The following is a 27995-nucleotide window of genomic DNA, read 5'->3' as shown; positions in this document are numbered from 1 at the left end:
TTGAATCTCTATAAAACCTTGAAAAGGGAGATCTTCTGCTTTTGTTCAATTTAACTCAACCATTATTACTAGTATAAAATCAACCAGAACACAAAAGGGGCATGAGACAGTACTCTGATGCTAAGCTTCACTGGTTGGTTTAAACATGGCTGGTTGAGACAATATCTGAGAGCCCTGCTTCATGCATACTCTGCTAAGAAAGAAGCACCATTTTATATAGGATGGATGATGACTTTTGTGAGACTCTACACTCAATATGTTTACTACAGGCATTTGGAACACCCTTCATTTTCAGCCCCCATTTGAGATCTGTTGTCAGTGACAGCGCTGTGTGAAATGCAGGGCTCTCCATGCAGTCAGTACCTGACAGTGCAAGTAATTCAGGAATCATTGATTGTTAAACATGGCTTTTGAGAAATTTGAATAAAAACTCTTCTTTCCGAATGTTTGTAAACACTTCTTCCTCAGAAAACTCAGAAGTGTCTAAGAAAAATATTTCAGGTAGGAGAAAGAAATAATAAATTTCCAAAAATAACCATAATTTATAGATGTTTGTAGATATTTTGCATTTACAGTTTTATAGAACTAGAAAAGATTCATTTTCAAACAATATCTTAGCCTCACACACACAAACACAGATGCACAATTATTATTATCAATCTTAATTTGGTATTGATAAAATGTTTATTTATTTAGGAACAAAATTAAACTATAATAACAATTGCAAAATTAAAAATGTAGAATTAAAAATGAACATTTTTCTTCATTTCTATGTATTCTTATTTCATCTTCTCAAAACAAAATATTCAGAAAGCAAAACAAACAGATATTTAATAAACTGGAAATTGTTGACTTACATCATTTGCTTAATATAATTTATTATTTTTACTATTAAAATTTAAGAAAAACTTAGTAACCTCGTAATGCATATATTAACACTTTGTCTTCTGGTGTTCAGAACTCTAAAATATATCTCTAAAGAATAAAATCAGGTGTTGGAGAGACCACCTTCACTGCCTTGGCCCTTCTCAACCACAGACATTATCTCTGACTCATCTCAGATGTTTGTAAAAGAAAGGACTTCTGATATTGGATGATTGTGGTGTCTGGTTTTGGTTATCTACTTACACAGAAATTTTCCACATAAACTTATGGTCCAAAAACAATGCTAGAGTTCACAAAACCATAGTTAAAATTCATGCTAAGATAAAAGATTTTATAAAGATAACATTGGGTAATATGCAATACATTAATTTGTATAGCAGATACATTTCTCTTCCTACATGTGAAAAATAATGTTTGCCAAAAATCAATTTAAATAGTTTTGTTTGATGTAGAGCACTTAAAAATTGTAATTAGGCATCAAGAAAAAAATTACACTTATCCAGAGATATTGACATTATTTGACATGTCAAGTAATTTCTACCCAAAGAAACTGAGAGATAACCTATTAAAATAACTAGTTAACATTATTATAAATTTGTTGAACTCATTAGCTCTTTGTGAAACATCTCCACATCCTAACGCATGTGCTGCCTTTTAGAAGAGGGTACACCCTTCACTCAAGTGAATCACTTTTGTCTTCTGTCCATTTGAAAAGATATACTTTCAGACCCATATTTATCTGATTCTTTAAGAATTCTACATCCCACTTCTATTTTATGTGTTGGAGTGTTTATGCTGCATGCATGTCTGTATACCACCTATGAGTGTGGTACCGAAGAAAGCCAGAAGAGTGTGTCAAATACTTTGAGGCTGGAGTTATAGTTAGATACGAACTGATAATTGAATTCAGGTCCTCTAAAAGAATTACCAGTACTCTTAACTTCTGAACCACCTCTGCAGTCTCAAATTTCCCAGTTTTTATTACCAGCTCTAAAGTTCATAAGCTAAAGAAAACGTATTCCTACTTTTAACTTCTGATTTGCTGTGGTGATTTTCAGTTTGTAATCATTTTTTTAATATATAGGCACATCTCTTTTTTGTATTTATTGTACTTAAAGTTAAGCTGTTGTTCCTGGTTTACTGAGATTCTGAAACATTTATAATTATGTGTGTGTGTGTGTGTGTGTGTGTGTGTGTGTGTGTGGATGTGAGTTTATGGTTTGTATGTTTAAATATGCATTGTTTGTGTTCTTCTGGTGAGATTAAAGTTCCAAGTGAAAAGATGTACCAGTTTTGAGCTTCAGGTACTATGAGTGTAGCCTTTGACCTAGTCAATATTATGTTAAAGGCTGAATTCGAACCATAAGGTGTTTCTTAAGTGATGAAAACTAGTAGAAAGTCAAGTTTCTAGGATTTTATCTGAAAATTTTATGTTAGTGTCTCATATTCGTGTCTCTTTTCATGTTTAATTTAAGACAGAGGCAGGGAGATAATATAACAGGGAATGGTGGGTAATCTCTGTGCCAGAAAACACAGTAGTTGGGTTGCCTAACCTTTACTATTCCCCTAAAGTTCTCAGGCAACTACTGTGTATTTCATAGCACTAAGGTACTCATTAAAGAAACTATACTTATTGATTGGTTGTTGCTTTAACTAGAACCCAGTGCTGTGTGTATGTGAGGAAAGTGCACTGCTAAAGACCTACAGTCCATGAAACAGTACTATTGGCTTAAATTTCCTTGTGAGTCTACCTACAATTTAAAAGCAAAAGAGAAATAAAATAATAGTAGATTATATAAATGATTTTGAAACCTGGGAATCTGCTTTGACTTTAGCCCTTACCTTTGCTTAGAGAATATGATGTATCCAAAGTTATATAGACTGTTTTACCTGCTGCGGAATCATTAATTCCAGCCTTTATGCACAGCCCTTTGCTATGAGAAGGAGACTAATAGATGCGGGATACTTAAAGGAAAGCAATTTCTTCTCAGAAAGAAACATCAATTGCCTTTCCCAAGGTGAAAAAGCCTTAGAGGCTTTTTAAGTCTCATAAAATGTTCCAGTGCCTAAATTAGCCACAATAAATTATGCAGTCTTCAATAAGATTTTACTACTTGACGGAATAAGCATTAAACTCAGAAGGTAATTATATATACATATATATCTTAATACTTTCAATACATCTGTATTTATACTAAAATATAGTAGTATAGTCACTTTTCCTCTGCTGATACTTAAATTTAAATGAAGAGAAGTGCAAATATTAACAGATTTGAAAGTGTTATCATTAATGTTTAAATACCCTGCCTTGCTGACAGGTGAATTCAATATCTTGCAAACATTGAAATACTTTTCAGTTTTGTCACATTCAGAGTACCGAGTAACTTCTAATGCAGATGAATAATGCACAATTTTACATGTATTGGATTGAACATGTCAAATAAAGCAGTTGTATAAAACTTAATAGTAATGACAATATTCAGAAAAGATGTAACTGTTAAAAATAGTAAATATGAGCTAAATCTTTAAATTGATGCTTTGTGCATTCCCTAGTATGCTGTTCCTCGGGTGCTGCTCACCTTATTTTGAGATGCATCCTCTCATAGTTCTACACAATCTTACAGATTCATTGCCTCATTTCTCATCATTTGTTTTCAAACACACACACACACACACACACACACACACACACACACACACACACACACACACACAAACACAAATATAACCTGCTTAGTCTATATAATGTTACTGGTATATATGTTTTCAGAGCTGACTCTTTGGTATTGGATAGCCAATCATTGCACTCTTCGTCAGAGAAGACTATTTCTTTGCTCTCAACATCCCTCAGTTGCTTACAGTCACTGTCCTTTTTAACATGAGTTCTGTGTGTTAGAACTCAGCTTCTCATGATTTTAAAGCAAGAATTTAACAAACAGATCCACTGTCCCAGCCTCCTGGTGATTTTACGATTTCATTAAAGCTTGGACAAAACAAAATAAGTCATATAAATGAATACAGAAATAAAACTATTGAGTGTGTGATTAGAAAATTAAATTTCAGACTTACCTCTAATCTATAAGATACAGGACATTTATATTTTAGGAGGAGCAATGTGTAGGTGTTCCTATTAGAGCTGTAGTATTAAAATTATTTTCTGAATCATTAGATACTTTGTACAGGATTTTAGGAAGCATCCAAACAATTGTGAATAATTTATTCTTTGTAATTTGCTACCAGCTCCCCCAACCAAAAATAATTACCAGAAGAAGAGTTAGCAATGTATGACAAAGTATCTTGGAGAAAGAAAATCCTTTGCCAACAGTTAGAAAAATCATATTTTATAAATATGTTTGGGGTCCATGAACATAAATATTCCTGTTCATAGCAGAATATTGTGGTGAAATATGAGTTTATTTTAAACAACATTTAGTTCATGTTCTTTCATAGAATGCATTTATTCATCTACTTTGCATCACAAGAATGGGGTTCCTACTTTGGAGACCTACAAAGAGGGTTTACCAATTTCCGAATCTATTATTCTGGACAATATATGGAAATAGAACCTTCTATTTCATACTAAAAAGTTTCAAGGACATTAGTAGCCATGACAATTAAATGGCAATCTGTAAACAATGAAAGGCCTCGGAAATTTGAGTTCAGTTGCCCTTAGCTACTTTTGACCCCCTAACTACACAATATATCAGCTTGTGCTAGTAAAAATACTTTGCTACATCATGAATGAAATTTGTCTGGCCTATTAAAAATTAGAAGTAGGAAAATACAAATTTAATTTCCCTTTGACTAAAGAGGAATAAAATACTTCTTCCATATCCTAAGAACATTTCATTTTGAAAAGGTTCATTTGTAAATTATTTTGTGCTCCTTCTAGATGTATGGAAATATTTTTAAAGTAAGCTGCATTTTTCTGGCTTTACAAGTTAAAGACATGAAATTCACTTAATGTTGGAAGTTAAAATACAAGAAGTTGTTTCATATGTAATCTGGTTTCTTGGGGACTGTTGAAAGCCTAACCATTGCTAGTATAACTTGTATCTACGTTGTAAATGTACCTTGTCCACAAAAGTAGGAGATAGGCTATTGTTTTTGATTGGGACAAAATCTAGCAAACACAGATTGATGCCTGAATTACTAGATGAATTTGCGATAGATTGTTTGTAATAGATGGTTCTACCAAGTCGTTCTGGAGAAATGGTTATTGTCTTGAGTGGGTTATAGATCTTCCATACAACAGGGTGGGCTTCCTTACTGTCCTTTAAACCCTCCACTGTGATGCTCATCAAAATGCAGTGTAATGCTTTCTTAGTAATAATACAGAAGTGGTGGATAGGCATACATGTAGGCAAACACCCATGCACATTAAAAACACAACAACTAAAAATGTGTCACTCATAATGGTTCTAAAAAATTACCTAAAATAAATCTACATAGGTGATGGAGATGAAAACTGTAAAATATGTAATAAAGAAATTAAAAGATACCAGAAGTTGCAAAGCCTCTCATGTTCATGGATTGTCAGAAAAATCTGTAAACACAGCTGACTGGCACATTCAATATGATCCTCATCAAACTAACAGAACTAGAAAAAGAGTCTCGAAACTTTTGTGTCAGCATAGAAGGCATCAAATACGAAGAACAACCAAACAAAATAGTTATTGAGGCATCACAATACCTAATCTCAAATACAATACAAGAGCCATGATGACAACACAGGTACTGTAGGAGAAAAAGACATGCAGACTAATGGTGTAGAATATATGCCTCAGATATACACCCATGCATTTCAGCCATGTATTTGTGACAAAGATATTAAGAGCATGAATTGGAAAGAAGACAGTGGTATATGCGTATTTGACATGCAAGTAGAAGGGGAAAGGCTAGAGACAGGAGAGCTCTAAAGGAGGGAATGAGAAATACTACATGTTTTCATTTGTGTGCAGAGTCTAGGTTTAAAATAGAAGCATGTAAACATAAAATCATCTATAAAAGTAGAAAGGGAACTATTTGTGAGGAAGAAGAAACCAGCAGCACAAGGAATAAGGAACATGAAAGGCAGGGGGAGGAGAATAAAGTAAGGCACACGATCATTTCAGAAAGAAATCCATTACTTTTGTGCTAACTAAAAAGATAAATGAGAATACCTTTGTTTTGCTTTCATTTGGGGTTGAAAAGTGGAGATGAATGCATGAGCACTCCTTAAGTGATTAACATGCCTGTGTGCAGAATAGAGCTGGAATTGGACCCGAATTGAAGGCAAGAGAGACAGATAAAAATTGAAGGTAGAGCTATCAAGGTTGATCCCGCTTTTTGGCGACACATCAGGAATCCATAAGTGGAGAGCCATGCTTTTAGTATAAATACTCTCTATGTCCTTGCAAGGCTCAGAATGAGAAGAAAATATATGAAAGAATTTTAAGAGATTATGGCATTAAAGGTGCTGTACTTAATCCGGGTTCTTAAGTAAGATCTTGTAGTTAAGGCAAAACAACACTCCATCAATTCCCCCAGAATTAGTTAGGCTCATTTCTTTTAACTTAAGAAGAACAGGATATTCTATGACTATATCTGGATCACATGGATATACTATAGAGTTTATTTGGCCACCATTTTACACTCCAGATGTTTTATAATTTTGTATAGTTAAACTTAGAAACCATAGCTGAGCAAATGAGAAATGTTAGAACAAACAATGAAATTGGGATTCTTAAACAGGGGGTAATGTGCCTGGCATTTAAAACTTTCCAGGTTACCACACTAATCATTAAAGCCATGGCAACCCACAGCCATGTGAGTGGATTTTTCAATGTAGGTATTTTCTAATATGTTGGTATACTTGCCTACACACTAATAATGTAACTACTATGTTCAGAAAGTGGAAAATGGGGGTTGGAAGGGACAATATTGCATCTGGTAGCACAAAGAGTAGAAGCTGAAGAATCAGATCTGCAATATAAGGGGGCATTTTGTTTTTTTTAATTTTTTTATTTGATTTTTAGTTCTTATTTCAATCCCATTTCCTCTCTCTCCCCTCTTCCCCTGCCCTCACTAACCCCCTATCCCATCCTCTTTCTGCTCCCCAGGGAGGGTGAGGCCTTCCACAGTGGATCTTCAAAGACTGTCATATCTTTTGGAGCAAGGCCTAGGCCCTCCCCTGGTATGTCTAGGCTGAGAGAGTATCTCTCTATGTGGAAAGGGCTCTCAAAGTCCATTCCTATGCGATGGATAAATAGTGATCTACTACCAGAGGCCCCATAAATTGCAGAGGCCTCCTCACTGACACACATTTTCAGTGGGGTCTGTAACAGTCCTATTCTGGTTTCCCAGCTATCAGTCTGGGGTTCATGAGCTCTCCCTTGTTCGGTTCAGCTGTTTCTGTGCGTTTCACCAGCCTGGTCTTGACCCCTTTGCTCATCACTCTCTGCAACTGGATTCCAGGAATTCAGCTCAGTGTTTAGCTGTGGGTGTCTGCTTCTGCTTCCATCAGCTACTGGATGAATGCTCTAGGATGGCATATAAGGTAGTCATCAATCTCCACTATTGCTTAAATTGCTAGTTGCTGTCATCCTTGTAGATCTCTGGACCTTTTCCTAGTGCCAGATTTCTCTTTAAACCTATAATGTCTCCCTCTATTATGGTATCTCTTATCTTGCTCGTCTCTATTCTTCTCCAGACTAAAACTTCCTTCTCCCTCATGTCCTCCTCTCCCCTCCTCTTCTCCCCTTCTCTTTCTCCTAGCTGCCTCCCCACTCCCCATGTTCCCAATTTGCTTAGGAGCTCTTGTCCCTCCCCCCTTCTCCGGGTAAATATGTATATCTCTCTTAAGGTCCTCCTTGTTTCCTAGATTCTCTGGCGGTGTGAATTGTAGACTGGTAATCCTTTGTTCTAGGTCTAAAATCCATATATGAGTGAGTACATACCAGGTTTGTCTTTTTTTGACTGGATTACCTCGCTCAGGATGGTTTCTTCTAGTTCCATCCATTTGCCTGCGAATTTCAAGATTATAAGGAGGCATTTGTAAGTCAGGACTTTCTTATCAGTTATATATTGTGATAATTCTAACTAAATAGTGAATACCTATTATGTACCAATATTATTATTTACTTTTGTTCGTATGTTTCCTGTTTATCCATTGTTTGCTGAGTAATATACAGAACATTACTAATCAAAGTTTAGCTGTTTCTTTATAAATAAGGACTTTACATTTAAACCTCATACCCTGGGGGTCTGTGGTAGGTAAGTCGATTGAATGAATATATATATAAAGATTTCTCTGGAGTATTTGTGAGCTTTCCAAGTTCACTCTCATGGTCACTTTGTGAGAACTGTTGTCTTAAAATTTTAGTTTTTAGTAAATATGTGAAGCAATTCATTGTCTATTACTTAACTTAAGTGTATGGGTATGTGTGGTACCCTTCCAAACAAGAAGAGGGTGTTGGGTTTCCTGGATACTGTAGTGACAAGAACCTGATGTGGGAGGTAGGAACCAAATTTAGCTCTTCTTCAGGAGGGGCAAGCTCTCTTAATTGTTGAGCTATTTGTCTAGTATCAAGTAATTCTTATCATTGGAGAAGCATAGGGGCAATCCATCCAAATTTGACTTTGTACAACTTCCCTCTTGTGTGTAGAATAAGCTGCAGAGTGCTGTCTGTACCTGATGTCTCCTTATTTAATTTTTGAAGCCTGCCATATCTGTCCTTTGCCTCTGAAATGTCTCCCTCACCAAAAAGATACATGTACTACCAAAATGTCCTCAGATATATTAACAATAAAATTAGAAGAGCATATTCATTACTGCATGTGTCAATATGTTTTTGTTGTTTTAATACACTATTGTGTTAAAATATTGTTTCTAAAGAATAGAATTAAAGAAAACCTCACAAATACATATTTTGTTAATGAACTGTTGTGTTGTTTACTTAATTAGACTGACTTGCACTACTAGAGTCTTGACTGTGATGTATAATACACAAGTATATAAATCTGAGGCCTTGTCTATATTTCTTTGCAATGTACTCAATTATCCATGCATGGGATTTAGCCTCAAAGGTTCATAGTTCATGTAAGTCCTTTAAAGTCTTGTCCAATAAATGAGAGTGCTAGTGACTTAATAGATTACCCCATCAGTGCTTCAATAGATACTTTTAGGAATCATTACTTGTTTTCTTGTTCAGCAGCATTTTAGTTAATATATGCAGCTGCATCAATACATCAAAATCAATTTATATCTTCCACTGAGATGTGTCGATGTTAGTACCCACTCTTAGTAAGCATACTTTGGGGATGTGGGAATCAGAAACCTTTGCTTATGCCAATAACTTTCTTACAGGTATCAGATTTGGTCAATTTGAGAGTGATTGATTAGTAATAGAGTTTAACACTCAGGTATTGTGCACTGGGATAGGCATGATTGGGACATCTTAGAAGTTGTCCTGATGAGAGCATTTTTGTTTGTTTGTTTGTTTTTTGTTTTTGTTGTTGTTTTTTCTCCAGAGAAGGAATTTTGAGTATAAAATACAGGTTGTCAACAATTAGTTTATTTTACCTAGTAACCAGCCAAATTAAAAATCTATGACTTCTTACCACACAGCAAAATGCAAAATTTTCACCATTAGATACATCCTTTTAAGGATGGTGAGATGGCTCTAATGGTAAGGGATTTAGTAAGATCACAGGATTACACATTGGAAAGAGAGAACCAATTCCCAAACACCCTCTGAAATCCACACCAGGTTTGGTATGCATGTAACTGAAAATGTGTACACACACACACACACACACACACACACACACACACACACACACACACAGAGACATACATACACTCAGACCCTCTCACATACACATTATAAAGGCACAGATACAAATAATAATAGCAAATTAAATGAAATGACATGAAATAATAAAATAAAAACAAACATCATTTAAGGCAGCCACCTAATGGTTATGGTATCACAGACTTATGAAAAGGATGAGGCAAAGTTACACAATGGTTGGTACAAAATGTAAGTGGACCTATATATAGATTCTTTACTTGTCTCTAATATCTTCATGGTAAAACTTACTTAAGGAACACAGCAGAAATTTGAAAACTAGTAGGTGACACAATATTTTGATTTAATGAAAACACCAATCAATAAATAAATATTCCCATGCTGATAAAAATAATTAAATTGGTATTTAGTTTATAGATAAATATATCTTAAATTAACATTATTGCATTTTTGAATTATTAATGTTTGGTAGGAATAGGTGGTATACATATAGGTTAATAAAACTAGTATATTTCTTGTACATTTATCCAGAACATTTGGAAAAAATTATTTCACTCCAATTCTACTACTTAATCTATATAACTTGTAAATGAAAAGAAATGAATAGTTAAAATGAAAAGTACTCAACTTACATTTGGTAATAACCTTGTTTCCTGATAAAAATGGACTCTAGTAAATATATTAAAATGTTTCATAACTAAAAACATGATAAAAATGGTGAGATGGAGTCACTTTTTTTCTCTGGTATGAGTAGGCACATGTTTCCCCTTCTTGTGCCAGTTCTGTGCTAAGACCTGTACTAAACAACTGGGTTGCCACTAGTTTACTGCTGCTTTATTTGACACTTCCTCCTGATAAATTTGAACCTCTAAGTCACAGTGACAACTATAGATATGCAAGGTAATGATACATTCAGCATTCATTGACTTTAGTTCATTTTCCTATTCTTTTCCTAAAGTATTTTAAGTAATTATAGGTTATAATGTCTAAAGAAGTGCTATTTTATTTTTTACATATTTACCATTTTATCAGTGTTTCAGTGGCACAAAGGATGTACCATGCATGCTTCTTCTAGACTTCTAGAAACAATATACACATTAATTAACACCTTGACTTTTAATGTTTCAAAAAGTCCTAGGATATATTCTGTATCTGTAATATAACCAAAAACACATGTACTTGATCTTCTTAATATATTCTAGAAATAATCTTGTCAAGGCAATTTAATTTATAATTAATTATAATGAAAAATACACAAAAAGCATTGTTATATGAATACACATTTCACTTTGTAAATTTATGTTTGACTAATGAAATGACTGCATTCTCATGATTCTGAAGTATTTGTAAAGGTTGCTTATGGAAATCAAGGTAAGCCATTTGATTTATATTTCCAATAATGGCCTGGAGGTGAGGCAGCTTTTAGGTATGATTAGGAGGACAATTTATTATAAAACATCTTGGTTATTTTCAACTTGATAAGCAATTTGTTTTGTTTTACATTGAAGATGAATGGTTCTGAGTGTATTTCAATTTGTTTCAATGTCATTTGTTACTTTTCAATTTGTTCCTGTGATCTAATAAACTACCAAGAGAGAATTCTTCAATTTAAGAATGTCAAATTCTCCATATCATGTTCTATTACATAAAACTGTGTGAACTAATTGAAGAATGGCACCTGGTTGTGTACTCATGATAGAACTGGTCTTTTCATACTAAATAACACATATGTGCAAAGAATGAGATAGGATGTCCATATAATAAAGAACATTTGTGAAAACAATCAATTTAATTACATAAACACTAAGGTATTTGTTTGACCATATGTTCATTGAAATTGGATTCTTAAAAAGACATATTGGGAGCCTGGAGCGATGGCTCTGTGGTAAAAGTGCTTGCTGTTCCTGCAGTGTTCTAGCACCTACATGGATGCTCACAATGAAATATAACATTTATTACAGGACATCCAACACCATGTAATCATTATACTAAGTACAATTTTGCAATAATATTGTGAAACACATTAGACCACTCCACATGACAGAAATAGCTTGCTCATCATTCAACAAGATTACACACATATACATGTGTGTGTATAATTTTTTTCTTTACATAATTTTAATGCTTATCAATTAATAAGATTTATTGAACACAATTAAAATTTATACACATACTTTTGTAGCTTGACAAGCTTTATTTTCATGTTGATACTCCTCAAAAAGATTTTAGCTGTCGTCATATAATGGTAAATAGTTCTTTTTTAGATCAGCAAAGCAGAAGAGATGAAAAATAAAATAGTTTCTTATAGTGACTTAACATGGGAAAATCTAAAATGTGTTATTGCTGTATTTCTTATTAACCCTCCATTTTATCATGATAGTCAGTTGTACAACATCACATGAAAGTGAAGAGACTACATCTATTTCAATTTCAATACCACCTTAAGTTGGAATACCATCTTAAATTTAAAAACATGAATTTATGAAAATTCGTCTGTGATTTGAGGATATTACTAATGGTGACCATGACAAAAGTCAATGATAAAACAAGGAAAATACTCTAGACTCTTCTAAATAGTTTTGTAATTTTTCAGTATATATTAATATTACTTTATAATAAAGTCAGCTTAATTCACACAATTGGCACCTAAATTTCTATCAGGTTCTTTTGGAGCAAATGCTAATTTGCCTCACTTAGACTGTTTTGAAGCATAAAATGCATCATTAACTCTAGTCATGGTACTGTACAATAGAACACTGGAGCTTATTTCTCCTGTCAATTTACAATTTTGTTGGAAGATACTAACTTAGTTACCCTTCCTCACTTTCTCCAGCCTCTGGTGATCATTCATCTGTTCTGTGTGTGATCTACTTTATTTTTATTTCCGTGTCAAAGTCATTTCATCTAACCAAATAATTTCAGTTTCATTCATGTTATTATACATAGAGAAATGTTGTCCTTTCCTATACCTTCATTTGTTATATGTGCTGATTTTATTTCTGTCAAGTTGACACAGTCTGGTTATCTGGGAAGAGGACAATTCCATTGAGAAAATGACTCCATGAGATTTGCTGATGGGACATTTCCTTGTTTAATGATTAATGCATTAATAATGATTAATAATTAATACTCACTATGGATAGTACCACCAATGGTAAGGGGATCCTGGGTCATATTAAGAAGCAGGATGACTGAACTATGGGAGAAAGATGGAAATCGGTGTGCCTACAAGATCTCTGCTTCAGCACTTGACAATTGGTTCCTATCCTGCTGGACTCCCTTTCTTGACTTCCCACAATGATGAACTATGGTTTGGACATTTAAGCCAAACAAATCTTTTTCTCCCCCAATTTCTGGTGGTCACAGTTTTGTCACAGCAATAAATAAAAACAAATTAGGAGATAAATAGATTTAACACTCCTCCATAAGAAGACAAAGAATCTTTATTTTTAACTATGCAAACCTGAAAATCTACTCCCCTTCCTCTTCTTGTTTATGAATGGCTTACTTCTCTTCTGTGTATCTAACCTACTAATTTCCATGTTGATGATCTACCTTGGATAGTTTAAGTTCATTTGTGTATATCATCACACTCTTATGCTTCACTCAATGTAAACTGATGGTAACTATTCTTCAACACACACAAACACACACACAGGCACACAAAATAAATGTATCCAAAATTAATGTATTATTAAAATTGGAGCTATTGCCCAATGTTAAAGAAAATGTAAGTACATCAAACATGGTTGAGTCACTCCAAATCATAGGATGTACACCAGATACCACCCATGAGATAGGATGATACCAGATATAAATAATGAAAGATTCTGCAAGGATCCTGCTTCTGGCATCTATCTATCTATCTATCTATCTATCTATCTATCTATCTATCTATCTATCTATCTATCTGTCTGTCTTCTATTTATAACATTAATAGCATTATTTTCATTAAATAAAATTAAAGGCAAAGTTCTTTAAATGATTAATGTCCTTAAAAACATGTTATGCCTACAGGATAAATAAATAGTGTCCTCAAATTGGTGAAAATTCACAAATCATGTGTAGTAGAACATAATCATAATATTTCAAATAAATGTTGGCACATATTCAATGTATTTTCATAACTGACAAAGCACTTGGATAGATGTACATAGCTGGATAATTGTGAGATTCTGTCAAACTCAAGTGAATTGTTTATATGATTTATAAAGTTGGTCTACTTAATATACCATGCCTAGAGTCATTGGCACATATATATGTAATTGGTAGCTATTATCACAAGTCTCAGAAATTTATGTAGTATTGATATACTTTTCTTCATCTTTATTTCTGGAAATGTCAATGTAAGGTTAAAATTCCACTGTTGCAGTGAAAAACAAATAGTTTTTTCTTTGTTGAGAAAAATGTCTGCAAACTGAAATGATAAAATGACTGATAATCTTAGTGTTGCATGAAGTATTCAGTTACATGAGAAATTTATAAATCTTAATTTCAAATATAGCATTTTAGCAACATTACATTAGAAATACATTTGCATAATTAACTATTTACCACCGAGATATTTCCATGCTTCATATCTATGTATGAATATATATCATCGATGTTCATTAATATGTAGAGTATACAGACTATTAGTGTTAGGCATAGCACACATATTCAGCATACATATTTGTTTCCTATGCAATGTTTATAATACCTACTTTTTTGAGTTGTATTATCCAAGTCTTAGTTTCCTTTTTTTCTCCTACTGGCAAAAGCTGAAGGGTAAACAAGACACACCTGGGGGAAACCCATGCCTACTTCATCTCAGCACACCTGCTTGGCTTTCTCCTTACAAAACCCTGTTTTCCTGCTGACTACAGTTTTACTAATCCTCTGACCTCATAAAGCCTTCCAGGAGCTGGCATGCATGAGCAGTGTGAAGTCAAATATGCCATATTGTTTAGCATCTGTTCCCAACTCCCTGTGAAGTCCCCTTTGCAAAAAACACAGGGCTGTCAGCTTCAATCACTTGGTAGTGAAATCCAGTAAGATATGTTAGCCTTTTTCCAAAATTGCTTTTTATACCTGTGAATGGAACTCTTGGATCTATAACGAGAGGTCTAATTTTGATCCACCTACCTTTCAAAAATACACCTATTTTCCCCCAGTGTTACCATGATTGCTTCTTGAGATCTGAATGTTAAACATGTCTCCCATCACAAACAGTACATTTTCAGCAGACATTGTATATGTATCAATTGTAGGCTTAGCGAAACTCTTTTGACATTAACTCCTCAAGCATTCCCATAATCCTTTATTCATTGCAAACAATAATTAAATTTAAGTATATTAGGTTCTCTGTAGAAACTCACTTCTAAATTGTGTAATGCACTTTGAAATTGATTCTATTTGGAATTCTTAAGAGCAATGCTAATTAAAGGAAAATTATTTGTGAATCATGTATTCACATTGACTGTGAAATAGGCAATGACTGTTTTTAGGCTTTTAACATATAAATAATTTCAATAATTCAACATCTTAAATCTTCCAAATTCTTAATCCGAGAGGTATTAAACTAAATATTTCCTCCTTTTCTAGTATATAAAGACACATATATGTGTTATAGTATTACAATAATTATTTGAACCCTCATAACAAATTACATGTTCTTAAAAAGCCTAGGAGCAAAATGAAAATGCAGATGAAATAAATTTTATTCATCTACAAAGATAAATATATTTTTCTTCTTGTAATTCCCAATTATGACTAGCTTCAGATGATTTACCAAGCAAATGCAATAATATTACTTACAATGTCTGTCAAGAAGAGTGTTAGTTGACTCTGTCTCCCTTTGTCAAGCACTAGTGTTACCTGAGCACAGCTTCACACAGGCCTTTTATATTAAATCATATTCTACAGAGTAATTAGTAGGATAAACTATTTAAAATATTTCAATATAGCAAACAGGTAATTTAGAAATAGTTTTTCAGTTAGTTATTGTTGCAAAGAGGCTCATTATGGCATTACTGTGTTTCTTCAACTGCAAATTTTAAAGTACAAACACAATTCCAGTGCATTGGTCATAAAAATTCCTTAAATGATTTTTGTGTTATTGTATTTATTGACATACAGTTTCTTCTTTCAAATGACACTTTCTGAAATTTTTAATATATGACTAGTTTAACAACATTGTTATTAAAATACATTTTTCTTTTTTAAAAATAATTATTCAAAAATTAACTTAGACACCAGTCACTAAGGATTAAGAGTAAGTTTTGTGTTACATATAGCTATATGTCTGTGAGTGAGATGGCTGGCACAGAAACTAACATTATTTAGAAGCAGAGTGTAAGCTGAGGTCTTGCAAACCCAGGTTCAAGCAAAAGCAACACAGACAGCTGATAATGAGAAAAACTGGATGTTGTAAGCCAGACTTATCCACCGGGAGACTGGCTATTGCAGAAAACAGTGAATCTAAGCTACTCCAGTAAGAGAAGGAACAAGAGCAAGCATGTATTGGCCCAGACTAACTAGGGAAGCACCAAAGTAATATGTTCTTTCGGGGACGAAAGACACTGTTGGCTTGGTGCGATGTCAACTCAAAATTGAAGTTGTAAGAGAACAGAATCTAAGAGAATACAGACAAGGCCTGATGGTCTCAAGAAAGAGAAGCAGAATTAGTTAGAGCCATAAAAATGAATAGAGAAACTGTGTTCTCCTGTTCTTTCTTATTTGGCTGCCCAAACTCTCCTGAAATATTAATATTTCAGATCAGCAACTTTTTCTTTGCATTGCAGACTTTCTAAGTAGAACCATACATTCGTCTTTAGCTGTGCCGTCTTTCAGCAGGTGCTTTCTTATCATCCTTTCTCTTTTTTCTTACCTATCAATGATTGATCCAGTCAATATATGTAGGTCATGTACTGAATGAAGAGAATTTTTGAGCATGGGGATAATGGACACATTTATGTCTTTCCATATGTCATAATTTATCAAAAGTAGTAGTCTCTTATTCTCTTTTTTTAATGGCCTCAACATTTAGAATAGGGAATTATTAAATAAAGTGGTAAATACTCAAACACAAAGATATGTAGTTTTCATCTACCAATAATCCTCTGTCTTAATGGAACAGAAGAGATTATTAAGTTGGGTTATAGGAGACAATATTTATGTATTTTTCAAAACTCAGGGTACATGACAGAACTCTGTATTTTTGAGACTGGCATGACTAGTAGCAATCTTACTCTTGAAAATGTTTGCTGTAAAGGCTACAAAGATGTCTATAAAGGCAATGAAGAATCTATATAGATACAGAAGTTCTAATTCCAGTAATTAGATAGTTATTTGCACACTGTTTGAGTGTGCTTAACTCTTGGTAATATTGCAGTTAATATAGATTAGTAAAATCATTATTTCCATATTTTTAAAATTGTTAATAAAATTTTAATTAAACTAGAATTGCATCACTTTCTTCTTTCCCTTTCTTCTCTCATGTCCATCCCAGGTACCCTCCCTTCAAGCCCTATCCTGTGGTCCATCTCAAGTCAATAACCTTTTTATTATTATTATTATTATTATTATTATTATTATTATTATTATTGTTACAGATATATATATATATATATATATATATATATTGGATATGTGCACACAAACTTATAAATATAATGGGCTCATTTTTTTGCTGTATATTGTTCCAGGTTTAACCATCTTCTATTGGATATGAGTAGGAGGGTTTGTCCATGAACCAGGCTTAGCTCTGGGAATCCAGTTGAAGATAGGGAGGTGGGAATACCTGAGCAATGGAGGTGGAGATCATGAAGGGGAAATCTACAGAGATAGCTGAACCAAACTAATGGGAATTCACAAACTCTAGACCAACATCCAATCAGACCCTTAAAGTCACCTTGCCCCTTTTGTAAAATAGAAAGTTCTTCCAAGTACCTGCCGGAACTGAGAAATGGCATTGCATAACATTGGGAAGTTTATACTAAGCAGACAAAATGATCAACAGAGTGAAAAGACAGCTTACAGAATACTAGAGCAGCTTTGTCAACTCCCAAATAGGCAGAGGATTACTGTCTAGAACCTGTTTATAACTCCAAAAATCATACATTAAACCAGAGCATGTAATTTCCAAGGGTCTAGTGAAGTAGAAAAGCAGTTCTAAAAAGAAGATAAATAAATGACAAATTTGAAAAAACAATGATCAGCATTCTTAACCATCAGGAAAATGGGAGTTGTAGTTACTTTGAGATTCTATCTCATCTCCTGTTTCATAGTTATTATCAAGAAAATAAATGCTGGTGAAGCTACGCGGTAGAGAAAGCTGTATATACAGCTGGCAAAAGTGTAAACAGAAGAAACAATGGATATTTTTAAAAAACTTTCAAATCTATATAATACAAATAGAGATGTCTTAAGAAATATAGCTTTAAGCCGGGCAGTGGTGGCTCACGCCTTTAATCCCAGCACTTGGGAGGCAGAGGCAGGTGGATCTATGTGAGTTCAAGACCAGCCTGGTCTACAAGAGCTAGTTCTAGGACAGCCTCCAAAGCCACAGAGAAACACTGTCTTGAAAAACCAAAAAAAAAAAAAAAAGAAAGAAATATAGCTTTATTTTTAACTGCTTTAATAATGTTGAATCACTGACAACCTGAAAATTATGGCTGGCATGATAAGATCTTTTAAAGTTTCTTGCCTTATAAAAAATATATTGGATCTATTTAATGAAATACAAACAAGAATAGTAGCAGCATCACAACTCTGTGTTCAAATTCTAGCGGCACCCTTTGGTATTTGCACACCTTTGCAAATGTTAATTTAATGTGTGAGTGTAATATAATAGAAACTGATATGAAGAGGACAGGACTGAGTCACAGAGAAACACTGTCTTGAAAAACAAAAACAAACAAACAAAAAAGTGTTACCTTAAGTACAGGCAGCATAATGCATTCATGGCCGCTGTACTAAATAAACTATGTTTAATAGAGACATTCATATGAATAAACACTTATCAGCCTATGGTTTTCTAGCTAAGTGTATGGGCAGTTGATGACATATATCATTCTCTTGATATTCTGTTAGTCATACAGAAGTCAGCACTTTTGAATAAGTGGTAAGTAGTATTTTCATATGACAACTGCCATGTATTGATTAATGGTACTATGGAAAATTGAAGTGTCATAAATTACATGGTTAATATATTTAAAATTGTCCCTAGCTTTTAGAAATCAGGAATTTATGCATCCATTTCTTTAGGCAGTGATAATAGCATTTTTATAATTAAGTTTAAAAACATCATTAAAGTGTGGTTTTTAGAGGGCTATTATTGTAATGAGGATTGCATATTCAACTTAAGTGGTGAATAATTCCACGTCACCTCTTTTAAGCAATTTCCCAGGATTCAGTAATTGTTGTGTTGAAATACTGAGAAGTGAACAAAGATGTGAATTCTATGAATAAAAAATATGTTTCTCTGATGAACAGGATAACTCACACAAAAGAAAAAAGGGCAAAACAAAACAACAACAAAAAACAAAGTTTTTTATGTCATCCTTAGTATTAGACTTCCATCTTCTGTTCCTCTGATGGAAGAGGAAGCCTGCTCCCTGAAGTGCCCCTCTAACTGCTACAGGTGCACATGGAGATGATGCCCACACAGTTTACAGATCCATAAATAAAGTTTAGAAATCAATTAAAAAATACTTTTGACTTCATTTCCCCAAAACTTACAATTTCATGTTGAAATTGGCAAAATATAGGAAATACTTTAATGTCATTTTTTTCATGAAATGTCACTAATCATTTTGAAACACTAAAGCTTTTATTTTTGGAACAATGCAAATGAAGATCAATGAAATTATTCTTTTATATGAATAAATTATCAGATTATATTTATAAAGTAAAATTTTTAAAAAACAATGATTTACATCAGGTTCAGAAATTCTCAGAGTATGGCATTTCATATCAACAATATTGAAATTTTAAATAAAATATTTCCTCAATTAAATTTGGATTAATTTCTGTCACAGTTTTTCAACATTTCCTTTCATCACAGACTTCATATTAAATTGATGAATGAATGTCTACAAATGAAACAGACCAAAGTTTGTTTTTCAAAATAAAATTGCCTGAAGCCAGGAGTTAAATAAAATGATTTGTAAATACAGACCATGAATTCAAAATAATAATAAATGCTTCCTAATCCAGTGTGCCTGATTTACAGTGTGTTTTATATTCAAAACTTACTTGACCCAGTTTTGAAAATGATTCAGATGTTATATGTGCTAGTTTGTTTCTATGTGAGCTCTACTCTACGTTGCCAAAGCAGAAATACACAAATGGAAACGTTTAAAGCTCATTGAATTTATAATACAGACATTGTAAGCTAACCATTTCTCCTATTTTCCCCATGCATAACCATATGCCAATTACTACCCCTGTTTTTATTAGAAATACTTAATAGGCACAACATTTACTTACTGTGGAAATTGATATTGTATGAGTTTCACTGCCTTGATTTGGGCTACTCTCTGGAAAACAGTAGGCTTGCTCTGGATATCATTTTAAAATACACACTGTGTGTGTGTGTGTGTGTGTGTGTGTGTGTGTGTGTGTGTGTGTGTGTGTGTGTGTGTGTGTTGTGTGTGTGTGTGTGTTGTGTGTGTGTTTGTGCACGCATGTGGGTACATGCTTGCATGTGTGTTAGAGACAGTTTGCCAGGTCATCTCCTTCTATCATATGTGCCCTGAAGATCTAATTCAAGTCCCCAGACTTGGTGGCAAGCTCCTTCACTTCTGAAGGGCCCTAAATGACTTTCCTCATCCTGTTGCTCTCCTGAAGCACACCTTATATTTTAATGACCCTCATGTTTCACAAAGTACCTATTATTTATAGTACTCTTATGACAGAATTTTTAAGAAAAAAATCTACCCCTTAGTAGTTGTTTGAATTTGGGTAAAAATGACTAAATTTTTCTTTATAAAGTCAGTGAAAGAAAATGTACTGCTGGGCTAAAACTAAGCATGAAAAATTTCATCTGAGAGGCACAATTTGTCAGAAAATTATGAGGAGGTGGAAACAGAGGGCTATAATGGAAGCGGTCTTGCCACATTAACTAAATCATTCACTATCATAAACTCTGCAATAAATCCACAGACCACACTTCAGCTGTGCAGCTACCTGCTGTAGGCACTCACCCGCAGAAACACAGTCTCCCTCCAGAAGGTGGTGCTCCAACTCACTCCTTGGTGAGCACCTAGGGCCATGCACTGAAGAATGAATCAGGAAAATGGAAAGGACATTGCAGAAAGTTTCACAGAACTCCAGGGTCCTAAGTAACCTTCAAAGGGGTCTCATCACAATTTACTCAATACCCAGGAACATACTATTCAAGCAGCACAAAGCTTAGACTACAATTGGGAGGATAAGATGTGCTTTCTGAAAATCACTATGTATTACCTAAACATGGTACTAATAAGGGATATTGTTTTATGTGTAAATTGGACCTTATGCTACATTAAAAGTGTTGAAATCGGATAATAGCTGTAGAAGCCTGAGTTCCATGCAGGGTATAAAGCCAGATGAAGTCACTTGTATCTGGAATCCAGCACTCTCACTGCTAAGATGAGACCAAGAAGCAGGAGAACTGGTCAGACGCTTGAAGGCCAGCTTGTCTGATGTTTGCTGGCAGCAAAATAGACCTGCACCTCAATAAAGTGGTAAGTGAGAACCATCTCCCTAAAGCTTCCATCTGACTTTCACAGCTCAAAGTGACTTGCAAGCACACACTCACACTTTGAAGGCACACCACAGGATTCTAGCCAGTGTGATTTGGAGGATCATATTTTCCTTCAGCAGTCATCTTCATCTTCCAGGCTGTATATGATAGAGTTTTCTACATCATGCTATTCAATAATCTCTGGCCTGTGTAACATATAGTCTTGCCAAATATATTATATGCTCATTTAATCTGAGTTCCTTCCAAATGCCTGTCAGGACCTAATAAAAGGCACTTTATCTATATTCTGAGATTTAGTGTATTCTACTGTGAAAGGGACAGGTGACAGTGGCGGAAAAGATAAGTATATTTAGATGAACAGTCATTACTTATCCAGTATAACGTGTTAAATCCTATCACAAGGATAAGCAATACGAATAAAAACATCGATTTAAAAAAAGAAAATAATAGGTGTGCCAGAAAGAGAGCAAAAACATAGATAGACATAATAAGAGATTTCATGTAATAGGGCATCCAATCTGAGGTTTAAATTTAAGGTTAGCTTACTTGTCTGTAAAAGATTAAACTAGTAACGGCAAGCAAAGAAACCTCAATCACTTTGGGAACAAAACTTGCAATTAAATGTCAAAGTTATTAGACTTGTAATTTAGCCACAGAATTTAGGGAATCTTTTATTTGTGTACCTACCATCAATAGTGATCTATGGGGGAGTTGTAGGATCGTTGTTTGTAATAGGAAATTAAACAATCAAACAACAAAATGACCAAGTAAACCTATTATTTAGAGGGTGAATAAACAAAGGAGATTTATTCTAAGAAATTTACAACAGTAAATGAATGAATTGCATTTTGCCCATTCAGGGAATAAGAGCTTTTTGTTCCACAAAGTTTATATTTTGTCTAGAGTGTAGCGAACACAACAAGAAGAACAAACTAAGTGTAATGAATATAGTAAGGAGAAAATAAGAAAGCAAATTAAAACCTTTGGTGATTTCAAATTTCAACTTCCAATATATCTGTCTTAATCTTTATATGCTAGGTAAAATGAGGTAAAAGAAGTGATAAATTAAAAATGATTTGATTTAGAATGGGGAGATTAAGTTATGAAAAGTCATATTAACTAGTAAGAACATGTAAGTGTATGAAGCCCTATTGTATATATTAATGAGAGCACTGAAAACTGTCATAGACTAATGATGAAATTAAAGATAATTGGTCTCAGGTGTAACATGAGAAGAGATGAAGTTTAATGGTGATTGAAAAAAACCCACAATATTTTAAGCTCAAAGATATTTTCATGAATAAATATGGGTAATATTTATTATCTGAACTTCAGAAAAAATCTCTTAAATCAAAACACAGCAAATAAAGGAGAAACCACTTCCTGGCCTATAATCATAAAGGGAAAAAACTATCCTGGAAAGACTGATTATGTTGGGCTTATATAATGTGTAACATTTGAAATAAAGAAAAGCAGATGATTAAATTTATTTTCTACAAAATATTTCCCCTATCCTGATTTTTAGTCATCAAAGAAAATGCACTTAAGGATTTGTGTAAACATGTATATAAAATATTAATGAATTAATGCATTATTAATAAATAAAGTATTTAAAATAAGTAGACAAACAATAAATTGAAAATAAATTTATATCAGATTAAAATAATGGAATCTGATCTTAGTACTGGGAGACTACATCAAAATGTGAGGATACTAAAAATGATACCATACAGAAACTTGGATAAACAGTCCATATTATAAGAATGATTGGAGCATATACTAAATGTCTAGATAGATGTGATAATCAGAAAATGACTCTGGCAATATATAGATGCTTGAATTATGGGTTTCATAGGTCCCTTTTAATTCAAAATGACTAAAATACTCAAACCTCTTTCTCTTAGGACTTCCTTTCAGCCAAAATTCATTCAACTAATAAAATCACCCTTTAGGTATGTATTTGAAAAGTCTGCCTTTGCTGGTTATTTTAATTATTTTCAACACAGAGAATTGTTAACTACTCTGTCAGGAGTTCATGATTTTATGATTCCCCTTCACTTAGTAGATGGCATTTGTACTCTCCTTATTTAAAAAAAAACATGTATACAATATATTATGAACACATTCATCTCCTATTTGCCTTCCAGCTTACCCCATACTTTATTACTAGCTACTGATATATTCTATAAAGTTATACTACAGGAGAGGTATATCAATAACTTTCATTGTCATTATTATTAAAATAAATACTTCCTGGCTACATAAATTTCAGTTTTCAAATACAAAGTTGATGTACGTAGAATGGGATCTGAAAGACTTTACAGACAGACTTACTAGGTTTGCTTAACATATATTGAACCACAAAGGTATACCAGTTAACAGACTGACATCAACAAATCCTGTTGTAGCTGGCATTCACTGATCATGGGAGAATGAGCTTCAAATTCCCCCCTTCAACTCAGTCCTACTATTTTTAACTATCATAGCCAGGAAATTATTATTTTTATCTCTCCTGTTATTTTTCACCCTGAAGTGTTAACTCATTTCCTTCTTCTTGGCTTTCTACTACTGGGCATCTCAATAAGCAGAACAAGTTTATTTGTCACAAAAGGAACTGGGAGTTAATAAGGTCATATGAATCACACAGACCATGTGCAGCACTAGGCACAATGTTGTAATTTAAGCAACATCATAAAACATGTCATTAGGTAGCCTTGTTGTGATGAAAGCCCAATATTTTGAAAAGAATAACATGTCCATCTTGCTCAATTAAAGGATGTTAACAGCTTCATATCCCCATGTAGTGGGATGTAGCAGTTATAATCAAAATGAAACATGTTAATATGTTTTGTACAGACCAACAAGACTCCGTAGACAATTTACACATCATTTTCTGTCTGTTGTCAAAGTATAGCAATGAGGTCTGGTATACTCTGGGTAAAGAAATCCATGCATACTGTACTAGGAAAGCATAAAGTTCACTTTTACTGCTCTATGTAAGAGGATTATAAATTAGTTCAGAGTTTGTAACTGTATTTAACTTACACTATCCTATATATGAATATAATAATCAATGCCTTAAATTCTGAATTTTTCTAAAAATTATGAAAAACTATATTATAGTAGGGTGTAATTAGAAATATTATATTGACACAAACATAAATTTGTTTGCATGAGACCATATGAAAATGTCTCAGTAGTTAAAGAAAGGACAGTTCTATTTTAATATAGGTAAAATCCAGATTTAAAAAGTGAGAGAAAACGTAAACAATGAAAATAAAACCAAGAGAGAAAAAAAACAGAACACTATCACTTTTCATTAACACCAAGACTATGTTGCCATTCGTTGGCATTTAAATTTGGGCCAACTGGGTCTCAAATTATGTAGCTCCATGGGAGATAGAAACCCCAACGCCTATAAGAATCCTGAAGACACAGGTGATGCTTTCAATTACAATTCAAGAAAGGCTTTGTAGGCCTTTGTTTTAGCAGGGGGCAATGTCCTAGGAGTGTGAGGTGCACAGCCATGTAATTATGTGGTTAGTATACTTTCTAATTAATTTAAATATGCTCTAGAAGGTAATGTGGCTTGAAGCTAAACATTCCCACCTTGTGGTCCCTGGGTAGAAGCAAGCCTTTCTAGTGTGACACCTGTTCTTTCATAAACTGACAGATGGCTTTTGATAGAGGAAATCAAACTATTGACATTACAATAGTTAAAAAACATTATTTCTTTCATTAAAAGATATTCAAGTTGTTATTTTTATTCTAATCACACAGTATATGGGGAAATACCTACACCTACATAGTAACTATATTGTAATTACACTTCTGATTTAAAAGGTTAACAATAAAAGAACACACCTTGCTTAGGTCCCCTATTTGTAGATGTGATACTTATTATATATTTCTTTTTTATTTAAGTTAGAAACAAGCTTGTTTTACATGTCAGTCTCAGTTCCCTCTCCCTCCCTTCCTCCCCTGCCCCTCCACCTACTCCCTAACCCAACCCCTTTCTGCTCCCACGGATGGTGAGGCCTTCCATGGAGGATCTTCAAAGTCTGTCATATTTATATACAATTTATTTATATTATGTTTGTGTAATATATGTGTTTGGTTTTATTTGGCTTTGGAACATTGAGAAAATAATGTTTGAAACTGTACTGTTAGCAAACACTAGTTTAGCTGGTTCTTTAAATAAGAGAGAATTTTCTCCGGAGGTATGAGCATGTCACTCACCATGCAATAAATCATTCAACAATGCGGGTATCCAGAGAAGCACAAACAGAGCATAGAATACGAGCTCTATACCCAAATTTCCCTAACCAGCAGGAGAAACTGAGGTAGCCAATGGATAATAGGGTGCTTTCGATGCATTACCAGTGAATCTCATGAGCAAACTTACTTCTGCACTGCACCTTCTACACAATTCCTTGGCCTGATCCAAGACCATAGATTCTAAGTCGTTTCTAAAAGATTTTTTTGTTTTTACTTGTTTGTTTTATAAAGGAATGAAAACAAATGAGCTTCCTACAGAAACAGGTTTTCTCCTTATAGTTTGTCTATTTTCAGCACCTGCAATGTCTCAGAACAAATGGAATAATTTCTGAGCTTATTTGTCTCCATGAATATATTTTCTTGGACTGCGATTTGAAACTTTGTTTCTCTTGGGTGGTAGTTTAGACCACCTTTCCACCCAGGTTCCTTCTGCACATGTGGGCAGCATCCTCCACTGTGACATGATGCTTACCTCATTTCCACTGTGAGATTCTATTTCAGAGTAAAATAATTGTGTTAGCAGAGTCAGAAAGGGAATTTTGTCATCGTTGTTAAATCAGTATCCAGTAGATACTGATTTAAAAAAACTGTTTAAAAATAATAAACAACCAGTCCAATACCCAAAATTCAATGATATCACACCAGCCTACTTTAGATTTGCATTTGAAAGTACAGAAAAATATAATAAGAAGAGTGCAAGTAGCAAGATATACCCCAGACTGCAAATATATTTGAGCTGTGTGAGCAAAGACACACAGAATGGCTTAAAAGGAGGCCTGAACTGTTTGAGCCTTGAGTTTGAAAATGTAAACCAAACTCAACTTGACTTTTCTAAGACAACACATTATTCTTGTGTAAATCGCACACACAGATTTATTATTCACATTCAGTATTGTGAATCCAAACTCACCAAGAAGTTACAGAATCATTTTGCTATTAAGCTGTTACTAATTATTAAATAATTTCATTTCTGGTCCATTTGTGTTTTATCTTCTATATAGCAAGCATAAGTTGTGAAGGAATGATATGACTTTGGGAGGTCATTTATAATTCATTGATCAGTGGAGAATATCCAGGACTTATAAGACAAATAAAGATAAATATAGCATCATGAACTATATGAAGAATAACCAAAAACAGTTATGTTTTAGAATATTAAAGTTTAAAAAAGTCATTTTTGCTGTTCAAGGTGTAACAAGCTTTGATTAATGGTTATTCTGTAAATACATAGTAACTATTTTATGAATCAAGATACTCTTCTATCATAATAATCTAAATTTTCTGGCCTTAAATTACAGACAGAACATCATATACACACAAAATCTAAATATATCCAAAGTAATTTTAAAGTAAAATTTATGACCACTGTGGAAACTTCAATATACACTTAAGAAGAATAAAATGAATCATTTGAAATTGAAAATAACAATAAAGTCCAGCTATCCTTGATCCCAAAGCAATAGATGTAAAATCATGTTGGTACTTACCACAGTGAAATTCATAACCTTCAATATCCATATTGTCATGGCTAAGTTAACTATCATGGTAACCAACAGCAGAAGGACAAAGAAGTATAAGCACCTCTTTCGCCATCCATAAATCCCCACAGGGTAAAGCTGTGCATTTTCAGTTCTCGGCAGGTTGTTCTGTTGTGTTGCCAGTATGTATTGTTCTCGTGTCATCTGGAAAGAAAGACAGAAAGGAAGAAAGAGAACAGGAAGACAGAAAAATGAACAAGAAAGAGGAGTATAGGAGGAAGTGATGGTGATGGTGGGAAGAAAGAAAAAGATGGAGGGAGACAGGACATGTTTGAGGAAGGGAAAGTAGGAGGACCAATGAGTGTGAAAAGTAAATTAGGATTGGGGAGAAGACGATGGATGGGTGGTTTGAGTGAGGTAGGCATGGAGGAAGAAAGGATGATGCAAATTAGAGGAGACAAACAAGGGGAGAGAGAGAGAGTACACACAGAGAAAGCGGGAGAAAAAGAGGAAGAGAGAGGGAGAGAGAGATTAATAATAATACCAATCATTAGTTTTCATATTTAAATGGTATAAGACACCTCAAAAATTATAAGAGAGTACTCAAATAGTTATTGCTGTGTAATTGAAATGAAAAAACCTCCCTCAAACTGTTGCCATCAGTGTGGCCCCTACAACCGTTCAGTTGACTCTTCCTAAGATACACACTGTTTTCAGTCAAAATCTTTTAATTCCAACAAAGAGCTTTTCCCTCTTGAGTTAACAGACACACAGAATTGAGTCCTGGTGTGTATGATTCAGCATCCCTAAGTACTTCCAAGATTCTATACCTTT

General features: G+C 33.8%; 1 protein-coding gene across 2 annotated transcripts in view; it reads right to left on the bottom strand.

Moving 5' to 3' along the window:
• Positions 1-27365, bottom strand: part of Sgcz (sarcoglycan zeta) — a 289997-nt gene extending 262632 nt beyond the window's left edge. For both annotated transcript variants that reach the window (XM_027391227.2, XM_027391228.2), the window contains exon 1: positions 27171-27365. In XM_027391227.2, the coding sequence (XP_027247028.1) occupies positions 27171-27365 (195 nt within the window). The remainder of the gene's footprint in view (positions 1-27170) is intronic.
• Between the last annotated feature and the right edge of the window lie 630 nt (positions 27366-27995).

This window comes from Cricetulus griseus, assembly GCF_003668045.3.
Source record: "Cricetulus griseus strain 17A/GY chromosome 1 unlocalized genomic scaffold, alternate assembly CriGri-PICRH-1.0 chr1_1, whole genome shotgun sequence".
NCBI classification, from domain to species: Eukaryota; Metazoa; Chordata; class Mammalia; order Rodentia; family Cricetidae; genus Cricetulus; species Cricetulus griseus.
This window is presented reverse-complemented; position numbering and strand designations above follow the sequence as displayed.